Source organism: Diabrotica virgifera, chromosome 1 (assembly GCF_917563875.1).
Source record: "Diabrotica virgifera virgifera chromosome 1, PGI_DIABVI_V3a".
NCBI classification, from domain to species: Eukaryota; Metazoa; Arthropoda; class Insecta; order Coleoptera; family Chrysomelidae; genus Diabrotica; species Diabrotica virgifera.
In genome coordinates, this window is record NC_065443.1 from 17,563,058 (window position 1) to 17,580,606 (window position 17,549).

The window sequence follows — 17,549 nt, forward strand, 5'->3', positions numbered from 1 at the left end:
AGATTAAACTCTCATGCAAAAATCAGATTGCTATTTATCACCAAATGGGCGTTTTAATGAGTGGAACATGTAGAATATGTCAAATGACAGGAATTATGACAGGTGATAAATATCAGTCTGATTTTTGCATGAGAGTTTAATCTCTGTTCGGAGAGTTTAAGTTTGTTCTGTCGGACAAAATAAATGTGCCGTTTTCGTGGTCTGACCGTTTCAAATTTTTAACCTGTTCCACAATTAAAACTGCCCCTGTTACAGTGTTCCCATATATCAAAGTTTATCCGACTAGACACCCTTAAACTATTAACAAATTTTCAGCTTGCTATTAATCAACTTTTTTTTCATACGCGGGATCCAGACCTATAACAATTTTCAGTATTATGAAAAATATAGGTATTTTACTCCTAACTCCTAACTCCTATTTTATTTATTGACATATCTTATAGAAAATTGATAAAAATTGATATTTTATGATTGCATTTAAATTTTAGAATATGCAGAGCTTTTTACTTAGAATAACTTTTTTATTTATGATCCCATTGCAACAATTTTTTGAAAAGGTAGAAGCACAATTTTCACATCATTACGAGTAAGGCCGAATTTAATTAAGAGCGAACGAAACGGTTCATATTAAGAGCAAAAAAATACATATTTTGTTCATCAATACAAAAATTATTAATATAACAATTTTTTTAACGTTTTAAAGCGGTCTTTTTGAATATATATTATATAGGTTTATCAAAGCTCTCAAAAATAAATATATGTAGAAATAAATACATTTTGTAAAGAAATTATGATTTTACAACTATTTTTTAAATTATCCGCCATTTTGGATCTGCCATTTTGTAATTTAAATTATCAAAATTTGATTCAGGTTCAGCAACATCTTAAAAATATCCACATATATGTAAACAAACTAATAAAAAAAATTCGGATTTTACAACTAGTTTTTAAGGATTTTTGGGAAAAGTCCGCCATTTTGAATTTGCAAATTGTAATGTCAGATTCGGGTTCGGCATAATCAAAACTAAAATAAAACATTTTTTATCAAAATAAAATGTTGAATTCACCCATATTCTTAACATTATTTATACAAAACAATTGCTATTGTTTAAACAATTAATAAACAATTAGCGGCGAAATTTGTGAGTAGAACTTTTTACTTTAACATATTTATAAACTAACAAAAAAAGTTTTAGAAAAATATAACCTTGTTTGATTTTTTCCGAAACATTGTATCTTTTCGTTCTAATTGCACTCACCTATTATAAGATCTGCCGTAGCATCCAGAGCTTCGATGCTAAAGTTTGACAGCAATCGCAGCTTCAACGTACCCACTCAGAAATAGTGAGTAAAAGACTCTTTCTAAAGTCAAAATTTTATTTAATTTGTTGACATTGTTTGGTTATAATTTGGTTTCTTTTTTGTTTCAATTAAACATGTTATTAAAATTATAAGTTGTTTTATTTATATCCTTTATAACTTTAAACACACTATAATAATTCTATTCCAATTAAATGAAGTGTAAAATAAAAGAACAAAAAAGGGATTGTGCTAATAACACCCAACACACCTTCTTTTAAGTTGCTAATATGTGAATTTTAACAATTTTTGAGTATTTTGAGCTACCGCAAATTAAAAGATATTGTCTGTTTCAAATTTATTTCCTATTTTTTAAACTATTAACTAAACAGTTTTCACTATAGCACGTTCAAATATTATTGGCTAAAGATTGTAAAAATAATTAAAAAATGTCTTGATTTCTGAAAAAAAAAACTAAATTTTAAGTGTGATGCGCTAGCTAGGGGTTCAATACATAACTTTATTTTACTTTGCATTTTACTTATATACCCCAAAGGCAAGTTTTCCGCGGTATAGCGATTATAAAATGAAACATTATTGTTTTTCGACCCACCCTAGTAATTATGTAGATACTAATAATTGTATTTTTTGTTACAGGAGCTCACCTATCTTGAATGCCGTGGCTGTGCCTTAACCACATTGAACAACGAAATCTACCACCTCCTGCCAGATCTAATTCACTTAGACCTAGGTAAAAACGAAATTAAGAATATTTCCCAAAACGATTTCCAGAATCTCCTAAGTTTGCGACATCTTAAGTTAGATAGTAATATGCTATATTCAATAGACATCTCGACATTTTCCTCTCAAGCAGCTTTGAGAAAACTTAGTTTATCGAATAATAAAATAAAAAAAATATCACCTGGATCATTTTCTGAGAATCATAATTTGACTGAGTTGGATGTGAGTTACAATAGAGTAGATGATATGAGCTTTTTAGAACCTTTGTATGATATTTTGGAAAAGTTGGACCTTAGCGGGAATCACTTACGTACTGAATTATTAACAGCACTGATAAATTTGAACAGTTTAAAGGAACTAAAATTGGCTGATTGTGGATTGGCTCAAATAAATGCTGAAGTGATTCCTAAAAGTGTCTCTGTCCTAGATTTGAGTGAAAACTATTTGTCGTCTTTAAATAAAAACATCTTACCCCCAAATCTTACAACTTTAGATATATCTGGTAATCGATTCAGAGGTTTAGAGGAAGATATTTTGCTTTACTTAGATAACACGCAGAATATTAAACTCGGCCACAATTTATGGTCTTGCGATTTGTGCCATATCGTCCCTATGCTGGAAAGAACGAACAAAAGTGCAGTGTTCCGTGATGTAACGTGCTCAGCGCCGTACATATTTAAAGGCAAAAAGCTCGAAAAGATCCAACGTAATGAGCTCACCTGGTGCAGTTCTGCCAGTTACACAGCGAGTGATGCCAACTTTTTTTCATTGGGCGAGGACGGGAAAGTAGGGATTATCGCAGCTAGCACTTCGGTGTTTCTACTTCTTCTAACCGCATTCGCAATAATCGGCGCATTGTGCTACGCTAATCGACATGCAGCCCGATACTACACCCACGAGGATAAAATAGCCACTATCGAAGGGGAATCGATTTTCGCCAGTAATCACAGCCCATTGTTTTGTGATGGGGAACTCAACTTTAAGTTTCCGCTGGATATGGAGGAGAAGAAAATTTCCATAGCTACTATTGATGAGATTAAAAAAGAGCATGCGATTACCAATGGGACTTGAACGGAGTTATAGTCCGGTAGTTGTGGTATTTAGGTATGAAATAAGTGTTCAAAAATTGTAACATAAAGAAGATGCTAATTATTCAGAATTATAAGGTTAGAATTATAATTTTTTAGAATCATCATTTTTATAAGATAGAAGATATTTATTATGATATTTAAGAAGATTAAATATATTTACATGAAAAGCAAAATATTTTTCTCCTCTGATAAAATTATTCTAGGTCAATATTTGGACTCATAAAGCTTCTATCCGGTTCACCTGAAATGTTTCATATACACATAAAATGTTCACCTGGGAGTAAGATAGGCAGACAAAACTTCTTCCGTGTCAAGTTGTCCAGTAATGCTAGTTTTTAAACCTATTCCAAATTCATCGACAAACGTGTTTAGCGATGAAATTTGTTTAGATTATGAACAGAGTGCTTCATTCTGCAATATACTCAACACAAACTCAGACCAATTCGCCTGTACATTTTTCATTTGAATTTCTTGTATTCAAACCATCATTCTTAAAAGTTTTGTGTACCAGGAAAAGTGATGCAGATGCCAATAATTATCGGCCGTCATATTCAACAGTGACGAACTGACTTTTTTCTTTATCTCAGTACAGACTCCTTCTTTGTCAACCTCTACTTTTTGTTGGGGCCAATCATTTTCGTTTCTGTACAACCATTACGGGCCCTCCCACCATCGAGTTTGGTACAATTGCCTAAAACTTTCAGCCTCTTGATGGACGATCAGCAGGGCTGAGAGAACCAGTTACATATTTCTAATGCTCAGGATCGGCTAAATTTCTAACCTACTGAACTTTATTAAGAGCTAAAATAGACCAGTCATCCTTACATTGAATCCAACAAAGAACAGTAGTGTAATCATACCAAAAACAAGACATCAGCATACTGAGAAAAGTTTCATCTACTAAGCAGAACGCAATGAAGATGGTCTGATCTAGATCGAAAACGTTTTGCGAATCCTTTTGGATGACATTTTAATAGTTTTTAAATAAACTTTTGGGTAATAATTGTACAGGGTAATAATTGTTCAAACGAAGTTTTTACTTCTATATGAATTGTAATAATAAACCTTATAATACAAGAAAAAGTGCAGGGAAAGAGTTGGATTGGTCGAAAGAAACCTTCATGGTTGCGTAATATTAGACAATGGTGTGGTTCCACGGTAGAAGAATTATTTCGCGCAGCAGCTGATAGAAAGAGGTTTCAGGAAGTTGTAAACATGATGACGGCCAACCTCTGAATACGGACACATGAAGAAGAAGAATAATAAACACTGAAAAGTTCAAAATTTTAAAATGACGTTTAATATTGTGTATTTTGACTCAATATAATGAATATTGAGAATTGAATATTCAATAAACATTGATAACAAAATCATTCAATAAAAAAATATCTTTATTTTTTTAGTATACTTGATCGGACTATCTCGCGAAACAAAAAAAGAGATAATGGATTGGCGATGTAGCTACGGGATACACCAAAACGATTCTATTCAGTTCTGTGTCTTTATAGAGTTACTTTATTTACAAAATTTAGCTTTATTTAGACCGAGATAGTCGAAGTTAGCTCTTTTCGGCCTTTTATGAACGTGTAAATGGAAAACTTTTGTTTTTTTTTTGAAATCTCGACGGCTTTTTTGGTTGGTAGATTACTTTGGCATTATTTCACATATTTCCTTTTTATGCTGAATCAATGCTCAGCTGAGGAGATCAGACAGTCCTTGGTTCACAAAGGATGGAAAAAAATGGCAAGTAGGATATTAATTTAGAATCAAGCTAAACTGAATAGTGACAGATATAGATGCAATAAAACATAGTCCTGGTTTATTAATATTGAACAAAAAATTAAAAATATTTTTTGCTCATAGAAATTAACTTATGAAAGTATAAATAAATATCTAACACATATTATTAAAAATTAGTCCAGCAAATCTCCAAAAACAAGTGAAATTGATGTCATTATCTCCATCTTTTAAAGCTTTTTATAAGATCTTTTACAATTGTCTTAACTTTTATAAAATTAGTTTATATATTTCTATTTCTATTAACCTTATTCTTCTTCTTTAAATATCGTACGCGTTTAACATCTATACAGGGTGCCGGACGTAAACAAAACAGGCATTATCAGAAGCTGCAACAACATTTTTCAGATATTTTCGATTATTTTACTTTCACTTCTAAGCCAGGGTGGGAATCACTCCAAAACTTGAAATGGTAATGGGGGTCTTCTTCTTCTTAACTCAGGCGAGACTCGTTAGTCTCTGGCACTTGGTCATGTACCAAACCCTGTTCTTCTCCTTAAACTTTAATAAGTCCTGTGACCTCAACGAATGCCAACAGATTTCTTATTGGTAGTTTTAGGATCTCTTCTGGTTCAAACCTCATTTGGCCAGTGAAGTCCTGCCTTACATCAGCTAGCACACTGCAATGGCATAGTATGTGTATCCCAGTCTCTTCTTCCATTTCGCACTTTCTGAACCATGGTTCATTCACCTTACCTAGTTTGGATATAGGTGCTTTCTTAAACGGAAATGTCCAGTCACCATTTCAGTGACCGTTTTGATCTCTCGTTTATTGAGGTTCATCAAACTGTTTGAGAGTTTTTTTTTTCAATATTCTTGATTTTTTTTTTAGTCTGGATTTGCTCTTGAGTGGTTCTCCATTTATTTTGATGATTCTTTATCAGCCATTTCTGAACCTCATTTTTCATAGCATCTTTAGTGATGCCACAGAAAGGTTCTGGGCCTTCAAAAGTTTCTCTCGAGCCTTGTTTCGCTAACATATCTGCTCGTTCGTTCCCATGCACCCCTTCATGACCCGGCACCAACTATTAAAGACACTTTATTGTCTTTTGCTAGGTTATTGGGGAGATCTTTGCAGTTTCTCACCAGTCTTGATTTGGTGTGAGGGCTCTTTACAGCCAGAATAGCCGATTGGCTATCTGTGTAAATGTTGATTCTCTTAGCTTTAGGGTCTTCATCAATGATTTCATCAATGCAGGCCACCAAAGCAAAAACTTCAGCCTGGAACACCGTTGTATGTTGACCTAGGCTGTAAGATTTATTATAGTTACATGTTTGCCCAAAGACTCCTGATCCAGTACCATAGATCCATCAGTGAACCATATTAAGTTCCCATTAATAGTTGGGACTTTTTGTTCTCTAGCTAGATGGTATAATTGTGTTAATCTTCTCAGTGAAGATTAGTTCTGGTGTCATCATATCTGAGTTCATCATAAAGATGGATTCCTCAAGTATAGTCCCAGTAATGTTTGTGTGGCTATTCAATGTTTGCTTTGAGTCTCAGGATGGTCATAAAGGCTACCGCCGAAATATATAATTCCAGCGGAGGGAGACCTATGATAGCCTCTAATGAAGCCGTTCCTGTACTATTCAAGGCTTTTGTTATATTTAGAAGTGCTTGTCTTTGTAGTGTGGTGAGAGTGGTCACACAAGATTGGAAAGCCGTCTTTCTCCACCAGAGTACTGACCCATAAGTGACCGTCGGTCGTATCACTGATGTGTATAATCAACAGATCAACTTTGGTTTTCAATCTCCAGGTTTTACTTACAACTCGTCTGCAGTTTCAGAAAAGTCGCTTAGCCCTATTGGTTATATTGGTAATATGAGTATTCCAATTGAGTTTCGAATCCAGGGTTACCCCTAGATACTTAAACTCATTGGTTCTTTCCAGTACCTCTCCAAATAATTTCTGCTCACTCAGTCCAGTAAGCTTCCTCTTATTTGTACTTGCTACCAGTTTAGTTTTAGAAGGGTTTACGGAGAGGTTCTCTTTCAGACACCAGTTCTCTATTTAGTGAAGGGCATATCGCATCTGATCCAGAACAGTGCTGGGAAATTTTCCCGTAGTTACTATTACAATATCTTCTGCGAAACCCTGGACCCAGATTCCTTGGGCACTTAGCCCATGAATCAGATCATCGACAACTATGTTCCATAATGGGAATCAAATAAGATAAGTATGGTTTGAAAGCCCTTGCGATTCCCTATACGTGAGTCTTTAAATTTTTCAATTCAGTCCAGTACTTGTTGATCTTCTGTCTCTTGGTCTTCTCGATCTCTTAGCCTTATTTCGTTCATTTTTGAACTCAGGCTTCTCCCAACTCCGCTCATCGATCTGTATCCTGAGCTACATACTTCTAATTTGTTCTGACTATTTTTTTAAAGTCATCTGCCCACCTCATCTGTGGTCTTCCTCTTTGTCGTATACCTTTGTAAGGTCTCCATTGTTGTATTGTAGCGCTCTACTATTGGTATATTGTTGTTGTATTGAAGCATTTGAGGTTTACAATTTTTGTTGTGGTATCCTCGACTCGACTTTTGTTTTTCTTCTGTATATCTGTACACTTTCTATTGCCCTTTCCGTTGTGGTGTGTTTATCATTATTTGCCTTAGTTAGGGTCCAGGTTTGACATACATATATCGTGATAGAAAGAATACACTGGCTGAGTACTTTGCACCTCAAGTATTCAGATATTTTGCGGCGCTGAAGTATCCAAGGCAGATACGAGCTACTCCAGTGCATTTTACAAGGTAAAATTGAAGGAAAAAGGGCCCCAGAACGAAGAAGAATATCCTGGCTTGCTAACCTGAGAGCATGGTATAGAAAGACCTCAACACAACTATTCCGTATAGCAACCAACAAAGTCATCATAGCCAGAATGATCGCCAACGTTCGGAACGGACAGGTACCCTAGGAAGAAGAAGAAGTATCCAACTGAGTTCCAAATCCTGCTTATGCCAGTCTTACTCTTTTAGTGATCTTCGCACTTTGGTTCTCTTTGTCGAGTTTTAGAATTTGGCATAGGATGGCTATTCTTGGACTCTTTCTATCTCATTGTCATTTATAGTTATCTCATCGTCTGGAGTCGTCTGTGTTTGTCATTGTTACGTTGTTCATTACGAATTCCTCCGCCATAGTTTCTAGTTCCTCTAATGTACTCGCTATAATCACGATGTCTTCAGCGAATGTGGGGTAGTTTAACTTATTGCCATAAATGTTGTTATCATATGTTGAACAATCTGTATTTTTAGAGACTAGTTGTATACCATATCTTAGAATAGTTATTTCCGACAGAAAAAAGTTGTAGTAATACTTATATCGGTATTGTTTTGATAAATAGTATTTTTTCACTATCAACGAAGATATTCATATTTTTCCACTGAAACAAGAAAAGTCAGTTATAAACTCATCTAAATTAACCCAGTGTAACTTAAAAACTAACCATCCAACTGAGTTTAAATTTTGATCGGTGATTTTTTCAGGTTTGTACATAAAAGATTTGTCACTATTGGCATCAACTATGTATTAGATCCGAGACATAGGGCTTTTCATCGATTGCCATTTGTTCCGAGCTTCTGTAATAAATCGTCTAATATTAATATATCTACGTCATACGTTATTGGTATATATGTCGGTTCGCTAAACTCAGACACAAGTGGCTAGTGATTTTAGTCGGATATTTTTTGTTTTTGGCCAATTTGGCAAAATTACTTACTAAAATCACTAACCAGTTGTGTCCGAGTTTGGCGAACCGACTATACCAATGATATTCTTGTTCTCATGATCATTTTTCAGTGCGTCATTAATTATGACGTCACATACTGTATTGGGTGTGTCGAGACTTATTTCATGTAATTATTGACGAATCTGACAGATGCCAGAATCGTACTTCGCCATAGGTGAAAAGCTTGTGGAATTAAACTAATTAGTAATTTAGTAGATTTGATTTTTACACAATATGTTAACATGTAGGTATTTTTTATAAAGGGGAATAAAATTAAAAAGTAAACAATATTGTTAATTAAATTTATAAATATGGAAACATTAAAAAATGACACAAAACTATCCATAAACTGTGTTATTATCTTCTTCTCTAGGTGCTGTCTCCGCTTCAAAAGTTGGCAATCATCAGAGAGATCTTTATTTCTGAAACCGCGGCTCTAAATAATTCATTGTTATTACATCCAAATCAGTTCCTAAGGTTCTTCAGCCATGAGTTACGTCTCCTTACTATGGATCTTTTTTTTTGCATAATGACCTGGAGTATTAGATATACATCTCTCATCACATATCCCATATATCTCAGTTTTCTTCTTATTTGTTAGTTCTTCTCGTTCCCTATGCGTAAGTCTCATTACCTTCACGTTGGCTATTCTATCTACTCATGAGATTTTTAGCACTCTTCGGTACATCTCGAATGTCTCTAGTCTCCTCACGCCAATGACTAACTTTTAACGAACTAAATTCTAAACCAAAACACAAAATAATGCACAAAAACGTTGTGAAACACAAGGGAAGTCGAATTCGAATTTCAAAATGACAGGTACACAAAATACTGACCTGAATAATAACCGTCACTTGACTCTTTGACACTTCTAAAAAATGGCCAAAATGGACGAAGTTTTCGTCAAATGTTCGTAATACGAGTATTTGATTGGCTAGAAAAAACGCGCATTCTAAATATCAACGAATCAAACGTAGGTTAGGAATAGACATCTTATGTATATAACCATTGTAATGCTGCATTATTTTTGTGTTTAATCACGGAGCTACCGCTTTTTCCATCTCATCTAACTTAATGCATTAGAGAGAAATCTAAAAACTGTGACGCAGTGAAAAATGATCATGAGAACAAGAATACAAACCAAAGACGTATGACGTAGATATCTTAATACTATACGACACTTGACAGAAGCTCGAAACAAATGACTGTGAATGAAAAGCCCTATTGACAAAGCGTTAATAAAAATTACATGTTATCGCAAATCACGAAATCCTAAATTTCTTAAGTCAATTAAAAAATTATTCAGAAAGTATATAATATTATATTTTTATTAGTAAATTATTTTTTAATAATTAATACAGATATTAGTATTTTTCTGTAATGGTATTTTCATAAATGTTCGAGTTAAATAGAAAATTAAAAGAAGTTGTCGTTGCAAGGTCTATTGCATTCATAATATATTGGATGTTTTTTTAAAGCAGATATGAGTGACAGAGTCAAGAAGTCAGTGTTATTCCACATAGCTTTACAGCTCACCTTTCACTTTAACGAAGCTCTCCACAAATAGAAATTGTTCAACGTGATTGTGATGGGATGAGTCGGAGACCTCGAGAAAGGTTTCTTGACTGCACTACCGTTACACCACTTGTTTTCATCCAAGGCTTATTTGAGTTTTCCGATCAGGCCTGCATGCCAAACCAGATAAAAAGCTATATGGACATCTAGAAAGATGCCTAATAATGAATATTGCGGCTTCTATCCATACGTTATGTGCGCTGTGACCATCTCTGAATCCAAATTGGATATCGGGAATAATGTGGAATTCCTCTAGATCTTCTAGGACTCTTTCTGGAAGGTGTTTCATGGTTTATTGATGATGATTGTGCTGGGTATTTTCTGGGTGATAGAAAAATATTTCAGCGGTACTTTACTCCATTACTCCGGCCTCCATTACTTAGCCTCCTGATAGTATCTGTGTCAACTGGTTCAACTATCGGAACCTTAATGTTATGAAATCTCGCTAAGACTTTCACCTCTTTAAGGTGGGGCTGCTCTCTTCTTTGTTTCCGGGAGCGTGGAATGTGGATGAGCAATGTTCAGGTCAAGAGATTTGTAGATGGGTTTTGGGGTTAGTTGTTTAGTCCGTTTTTTTTTCTGAAAAAATATTTCAGCGGTACTTTTGCCTCCATTACTTAGCCTCCTGATAGTATCTGTGTCAACTGGTTCAACTATCGGAACCTTAATGTTATGAAATCTCGCTAAGACTTTCACCTCTTTAAGGTGGGGCTGCTCTCTTCTTTGTTTCCGGGAGCGTGGAATGTGGATGAGCAATGTTCAGGTCAAGAGATTTGTAGATGGGTTTTGGGGTTAGTTGTTTAGTCCGTTTTTTTTTTCTGAAGGAGGAGAAGCCAAGTTGTCAAGTTGAGAGAATAACAGTACCTCGGATTTTACCAACTATACATTATTAACGGCTCTTGATCGGTTGATAACTACTTGTCATCGACGATGACAACTAGTTTTTAAGACCTCTTTATGAATGGAGTGTTCTTCCAGAGAAACCTTCTTCTTCTTCTTCTTCTTCGCGCGACTAGGATTACTCCTGTTTGTCTGCCTCTTATTCTGTTTCAGTTGTTGTTGACTGTACATTGTCTTTCCACCTTTTCGGCGGCCTTCCAACGGGTCTTCTGCTATACGGCTTGTTGTTTTTACAGATGTTCGCTAGTTTATCTGGTTTCATCCGGTTTACATGTTCGTTCCAGATTTTCTTTCTTGTTTTTATCCACCTGTTAATATTTTGAATTTTGCATCGTTCTCGTATACTTCTGTTGCTTTGTCTGTCTCTTAATGATATGCCCGCTATTGATCTTAATACTTTCATTTCGATATTGTTGATTTGTTGTTTCGCTTTCTTGTATCGGTCCTTGTCTCCGCTGCATATCTTAGGATAGGTCTTACTGTTGTCTTGTATACTTTTATTTTGCTTTCCGTGGTCAGATATTTGTTTCTCAATATGGTTTCTCGGAGGCAATCACTTACTCTTGCCGCTTTTGTTGCTTGTGTTGTGGTCTCTGTTCTTATATTCCTGTCACTAGTAATCTCTACTCCTAGGTAATTGAATTTCATTACTTGTTCTACAATTTTGGCGTCTATTTCTAACTTGCATCTACGCGGCTCTTTACTTATCACTCACTATACATTTAGTTTTTTCTACTGATATTCTCATATTAAGTTTATTTGCTGTCATATTGAAAGTGTGGACCTGCCTTTGTAGGTCATCCTCGTTATCAGCAATTAGTACTGCATCATCGGCATATCATAGTATCGTGATTTTATGCGCTCCCATGTGATATCCATGTCGTTTTCTTACTTTGATTCATCACCATATTGAATAACAACGAGCTGAGCGAGTCTCCTTGGCGGATTCCTCCTTTTAGTTCTATGCATTATGTTTCTCCTGTTGACATTATAACTCTGGTCTTGTTGTTCTTGTTAATTTCATTAATTAGCCTTATTATCTGGTGGTCTATTTGTTCAGCTTGTAATAAATTTAAGATATCATTTCGCCTCACCCTGTCAAAAGCACTTTTTAAATCTACAAAGAACATGTATGCTGGTTTTTCATATTCAATAGACTTTTCTACTATTTGCCTGATAATAAAAATTGCATCTATTGTGCTGCGGTTCTTCCGGAAGCCTTGTTGTTCATCTGCCATATTCGCTTTTTCCTCCGTTTTATCTTTTATGACTGCCGTCAACAATTTTAATGTGCTGTTCATCAGACTAATGCCTCTATAATTTTCAGGATTTTTCGAGTCTCCCTTTTTGAGTATTGGTAGCAGGAGACTTTAATTCCATTCCGCTGGTACTACTCCGATATTTATTATATCGACAAATAATTTTCGGAGCCATTTGAGTAGTGTTTTAGCAGTTCTCTCAGTAACTCATAACAGTAACTCTTAGCAGTAACCTCCTCCATATTTTAGCAGTTCATTATTTATCTTATCAGGACCAGGTGCTTTTCTATGAGAAACCAGAGTCTCTCATTGAGAATCCTACCGTAGACCTTTCTTAAACTGTTTAGAAGAGATACTGGTCTATAGGATTCTGAGCTGGTTAGGGGTTTCCGTGGTTTGGGAACCATAAACCACTATAGGATGATAGTTTTCCCTTAAGTAGGCCTAAAACCCTGGAATGAACAAAAATAAAAGACTCGTTGGTGCTATATTGTTTCTCACCGCAGAATGTAGCAAATTGCTTTTAAATTGGTTTTTTGTAGTTTCGGTTATACATTTTTTAGAGAACTTTGTATATTGTCATAAAAAAACGTTCCAAAGTATGAATAGTTTGTGGAAGAGTAAAGTTGTGTGGAGTCTGAAACTATGTCAGTTTTTAAATATAAATATCTGATACTAGAGTTTTGCAAGAGATCTTGTAACGAAAATATGACAAGATTTAATGCATTTAAATATTTATGTATTAATAAATCGTGCCAACAGCATATATTATGCCATTTTGAACTATAATATACCACTAGAATTCCCCAAAGTGTGTTCCAAAATTATTGATCTGTGACATATTGGATTTGTAATTTTCTGTGGAAAAAGATATCACACATAGTATAAAAAATTTGGATCTAAACGTTGATTTTAGTCTTCAAAGAAACTTACAAATCCAATTTTTTACATTTACCCCAGAAACAGAGGAGCCACTCTGCAGCTCTGCTGAGTGGAGCCACAAAGTGGCTTAGACAGGCGATTTTGCAGCCCCAATGATTTTGTAATGGACGCCACTAGCAGCGAGGATCGGCAACAGTGGCTGGCCACTACGCTGGCCATTGTCGCTCTTGGAATGGCACGTTTAATTTACATAAGAATTTACCGCTAATCATCGGAAGCGACCTTGTGGCGCCACAGAGTACTGCTGCAGAGTGGTTTGTCTGTTTCTTCGCTTACTCTGTAGCATAGATTATTATGATTGGAAGAACAGAGTTGACCAGGCTCAGGTCCTCGAGTACCTCCTGTTACCTCGAGTAGTATTGCGTGGAGTAATATTTTTTTGTATAGTTTTAAAATTAGAGAAATGTAAAACATTATTTGTAAATGTAAATATGTCTTTTTGCTATTGTAATTCCATTTCAGATGCTTCTACTATGAAACAGTTTGTATTTCGCGTTGTATCTATTTCCATCTTCCCCTATCTCAACTCTTTAAAGTTAGTATGTCTCAATATTTTTTTAAAGAAGAATTATGCCTTGTTAGTAGTAGTTTATTCTCTACTACGATGGATATACGAGAAGAAAGATAACTATTTCACAAGTTATACTCTCTTGAATAAGCGGTACACAACTTAAGGAAAAATACGACAACTTTAATGTCCCTAGAAAAGTGAAAGAGATGAGAGGTAGACACAGACAGAGATAAAAAAAACAATATTAAAAAAGAAAGAAATAATAATAACGAAATCATAATAGATAGTGAAAATCATAACAAAGGAAAATCTGGAGAAGTGGAAAGAATGACACTTTTTGACGATAATAGATCTTCTGCTCCCCCATCCACTAATGATCGAATTAAAAATATCCAGAAGTAACCAGAGAAGTCATTCATGCAATAAAAGCTCAGAAAAATGGAAAATCCGCCAGTCCCGACAAAATGAAGATTGAACTATTTAATCTAACAATAAAACACTGAAAACGTTTGTTTTCTATACTTGCACAAAATTTATTATAACTAAGTGACTACAGCTGTTTCTGCAGAGTGCCTTTCTCAAGTGATTTAGTTTACTATGGGTTTGCCTTTTTAAAGTCTTTAACTGAAGAGGTTGAGGAGTGGGGAGCTGTTTGTCTCGAGTTGGTCATTCAGAATTATATCTGTATTTTTTAATTTATTAATTTCCATAGATTCTAATAAAGATAGCTTAAGGCCTTTATTTTGAATATGCAAAATTTGAAACTCTTCATTAAAAGAATGTTTATGATCTAGAAGGTGAAGTTCGTATGTAGAAGTGTCTGTTTTTCTATTGTTGAAAGCCCTTTTGGTCAAAGGTTCTGCCAGTTTGACCGATGTAAGTTTTCGGACAGTCACCACAAGTTAGTTTGTAGACACCACTCAGTAGTTGTTTTCTCTTTCGGCTCTTATTGTTCTTAATATATTTGCTTAAGTTGTGGTTAGTTTTGAAAGCTGGTGTTATTCCGTTCTTTTTTATGTATCTGGCTATTTTTGTTGTTATCTTGCCAGTAAATGTGATAGAGCAGAAGGTACTGGGTTCTTTCTGTGGTGGTGGATAAACTAATTTCAGGGCTTTCTTATGGAGTTTTTGGTTTAAAATTTTATTAATTGTTTGTTCGTTATAGCCATTGTTCACTGCTATTTGTTTAATGATGTTCAGTTCTATTTCGAAGTTATTTTTTGACATGGGAATTTCTGTCAGTCTATGTATCATGCTATGGTAGGTATGCTCCCATGTCAAAAAATAACTTCGAAATAGAACTGAACATCATTAAATAAATAGCAGTAAACAATGGCTATAACGAACAAACAATTAATAAAATTTTAAACCAAAAACTCCATAAGAAAGCCCTGCAATTAGTCTATCCACCACCACAGAAAGAACCCAGTACCTTCTGCTCTATCACATATACTGGAAAGATAACAACAAAAATAGCCAGATGCATAAAAAAGAAAGGAATAACACCAGCTTTCAGAACTAACAACAACTTAAGCAAATATATTAAGAACAATAAGAGCCGAAAGAGAAAACATCTACAGAGTGGTGTCTACAAACTAACTTGTGGTGACTGTCCGAAAACTTACATCGGTCAAACGGGCAGAACCTTTAACAAACTGATAGCAGAACACAAAAGGGCTTTCAACAATAGAAAAACAGACACTTCTACATACGCACTTCACCTTCTAGATCATAATCATTCTTTTAATGAACAGTTTCAAATTCTGCATATTCAAAATAAAGGCCTTAAACTATCTTTATTAGAATCTATGGAAATTAATAAATTAAAAAATGCTGATATAATTCTGAATGACCAACTCGAGACAAACAGCTCCCCACTCCTCAACCTCTTCAGTTAAAGACTTTAAAAAGGCAAACCCATAGTAAACTACAACACTTGAGAAAGGCACTCTGCCAAAACAGCTGTAGTCACATAGTTGTAATAAATTTTGTGGAAGTATAGAAAACACACGTTTTCAGTGTTTTATTGTTAGATAAAATGAACTTCTATCAAGTAACTGTCGAATCCATCAATTATGAACTATTTAAATTAATTGCAGACAACGAAAGTAAAAGCCTAGGATTTATAAGATATATGATACGGGTAAGATACCATTAGACTCGTTGTTCTCGAGTTATCTGGAAACTTCCCTACTTCTACTGGTGAGTCACTAGAATTTTCGCGAAAGTATAGTAGCTATCAAATTAGTGCAGTAAACCTTAATCTTAAGCTTATTACAAAATCATTGGCATTTGAATGGTTTGGTTACGTTTCCGGCACAGGTAGAAAGTAATAAATATTAATCTATTGTACATTTAATGTTCACCTCTCGAAACTTAACTACACCACACAAATACAAATGACTCTGTAATAGGATTAAGATACGGTTTGCTGAAATAATTTGTGGGCAAACATAGACTCAAAAATCAGTCTGACAATTTTTAAAAAATATTTTACATCGAACAAACAAAAAGAAAGCCCAGGAACGATTTCTAAAATATAAATGTCCATTTTAATACAAAGAGGATATTTCGTCTGTAATACAACATCGTATATTGTTAAACGTTTTCTTTTGTTAAAACATAGTTCATTTCTTTTATTTTTAAAAATATTGAGACATAGACACTGTATAGTAAATGTACTTAAGAAGGCACTAAATTGTTATTAGTGCGTGAATGTTGTTTGAATTATGTATAAGATTTATATCGATACTTTTACCATTTAAGCATACCTATTTTTTACGATAATTTTTAAGATTTTTAAGACTTCTTATATATGTATACTATTTTATTTATGTACAAAAATGACTGTAAATTGTTTAAATAAATTTAATGTTTTGTACTACCATGCTTTTATTTATATTATTTACCCTTTTCATTTGTTAAACATGTAAAAGAAAGATAAGTGTTATAAAACTCAACACGATGATCAGTGTTGGAAGCACACGAAATGAACGAGACTGTGTTGCTAAGAATTAGAAGAGATATGAGGAATAAATTGAAGAAAAACAAAAAAGATGATACCTAGTAGAGCTAAACGAGAAATAATGGATAAATAGAAGAAAAAAAGCCATAAAATAATAAAAAGTCATAAACTATTTGTCAAAAAAGGTCAACTTTGTCTTTTGTTCGAGAGACAAAGAAAACTTTAACGAGTTTTCTTTGTCTCTAAGCTACATTTAACTTGAAATAAATAATTTTATTAACGTTTCGATGCCCAAATCGGGTGTCGTCGTCAAAATACAGTATTTTTTATTTTGACAACGACACCCAATTTGAGCGTCGAAACGTTAATAAAATTATTTTTTTCAAGTTAATTGTGGCTTATTTCCCATCTAAATAGTTAATAACTATTATAAAAATACCACAAGGAAATAGATTTAGAACAACATTAAAAAACTCATGCGTAGACAAAAAAACACGCAAACACAAACCTATCTGAAGCACGATTACAGAACGAAAGCGAAAAATACCACTGCACTACACACAATACGGTCACAATCGAAACAATGTTATGTTATTTAAGAACAGTGTTTTACAGTGAACAGTCTTTTAGTATTGTTTAAACAATGCTAAGACAATTTGAAATAAATAAAGGAATACAGGTGCCTGTTGTTTCCGATAATCCGACACAATGAACGTCGCTCTGCTCTGTCGCCGTGTGCCATC

At 34.3% G+C, this 17,549-nt stretch overlaps 1 protein-coding gene across 4 annotated transcripts in view; it reads left to right on the top strand.

Annotated features, from left to right (window-relative positions):
* Positions 1-16,722, top strand: part of LOC126887496 (leucine-rich repeat-containing protein 15-like) — a 372,111-nt gene extending 355,389 nt beyond the window's left edge. For 3 of the 4 annotated variants that reach the window (XM_050655106.1, XM_050655114.1, XM_050655121.1), the window contains one exon: positions 1,957-16,722. In XM_050655106.1, coding sequence (XP_050511063.1) covers positions 1,957-3,111 — 1,155 coding nt within the window. In that variant the 3' untranslated portion in view covers positions 3,112-16,722. The remainder of the gene's footprint in view (positions 1-1,956) is intronic. The other variant, XR_007699077.1, reaches the window with a different exon arrangement.
* The last annotated feature ends 827 nt before the right edge of the window (positions 16,723-17,549 follow it).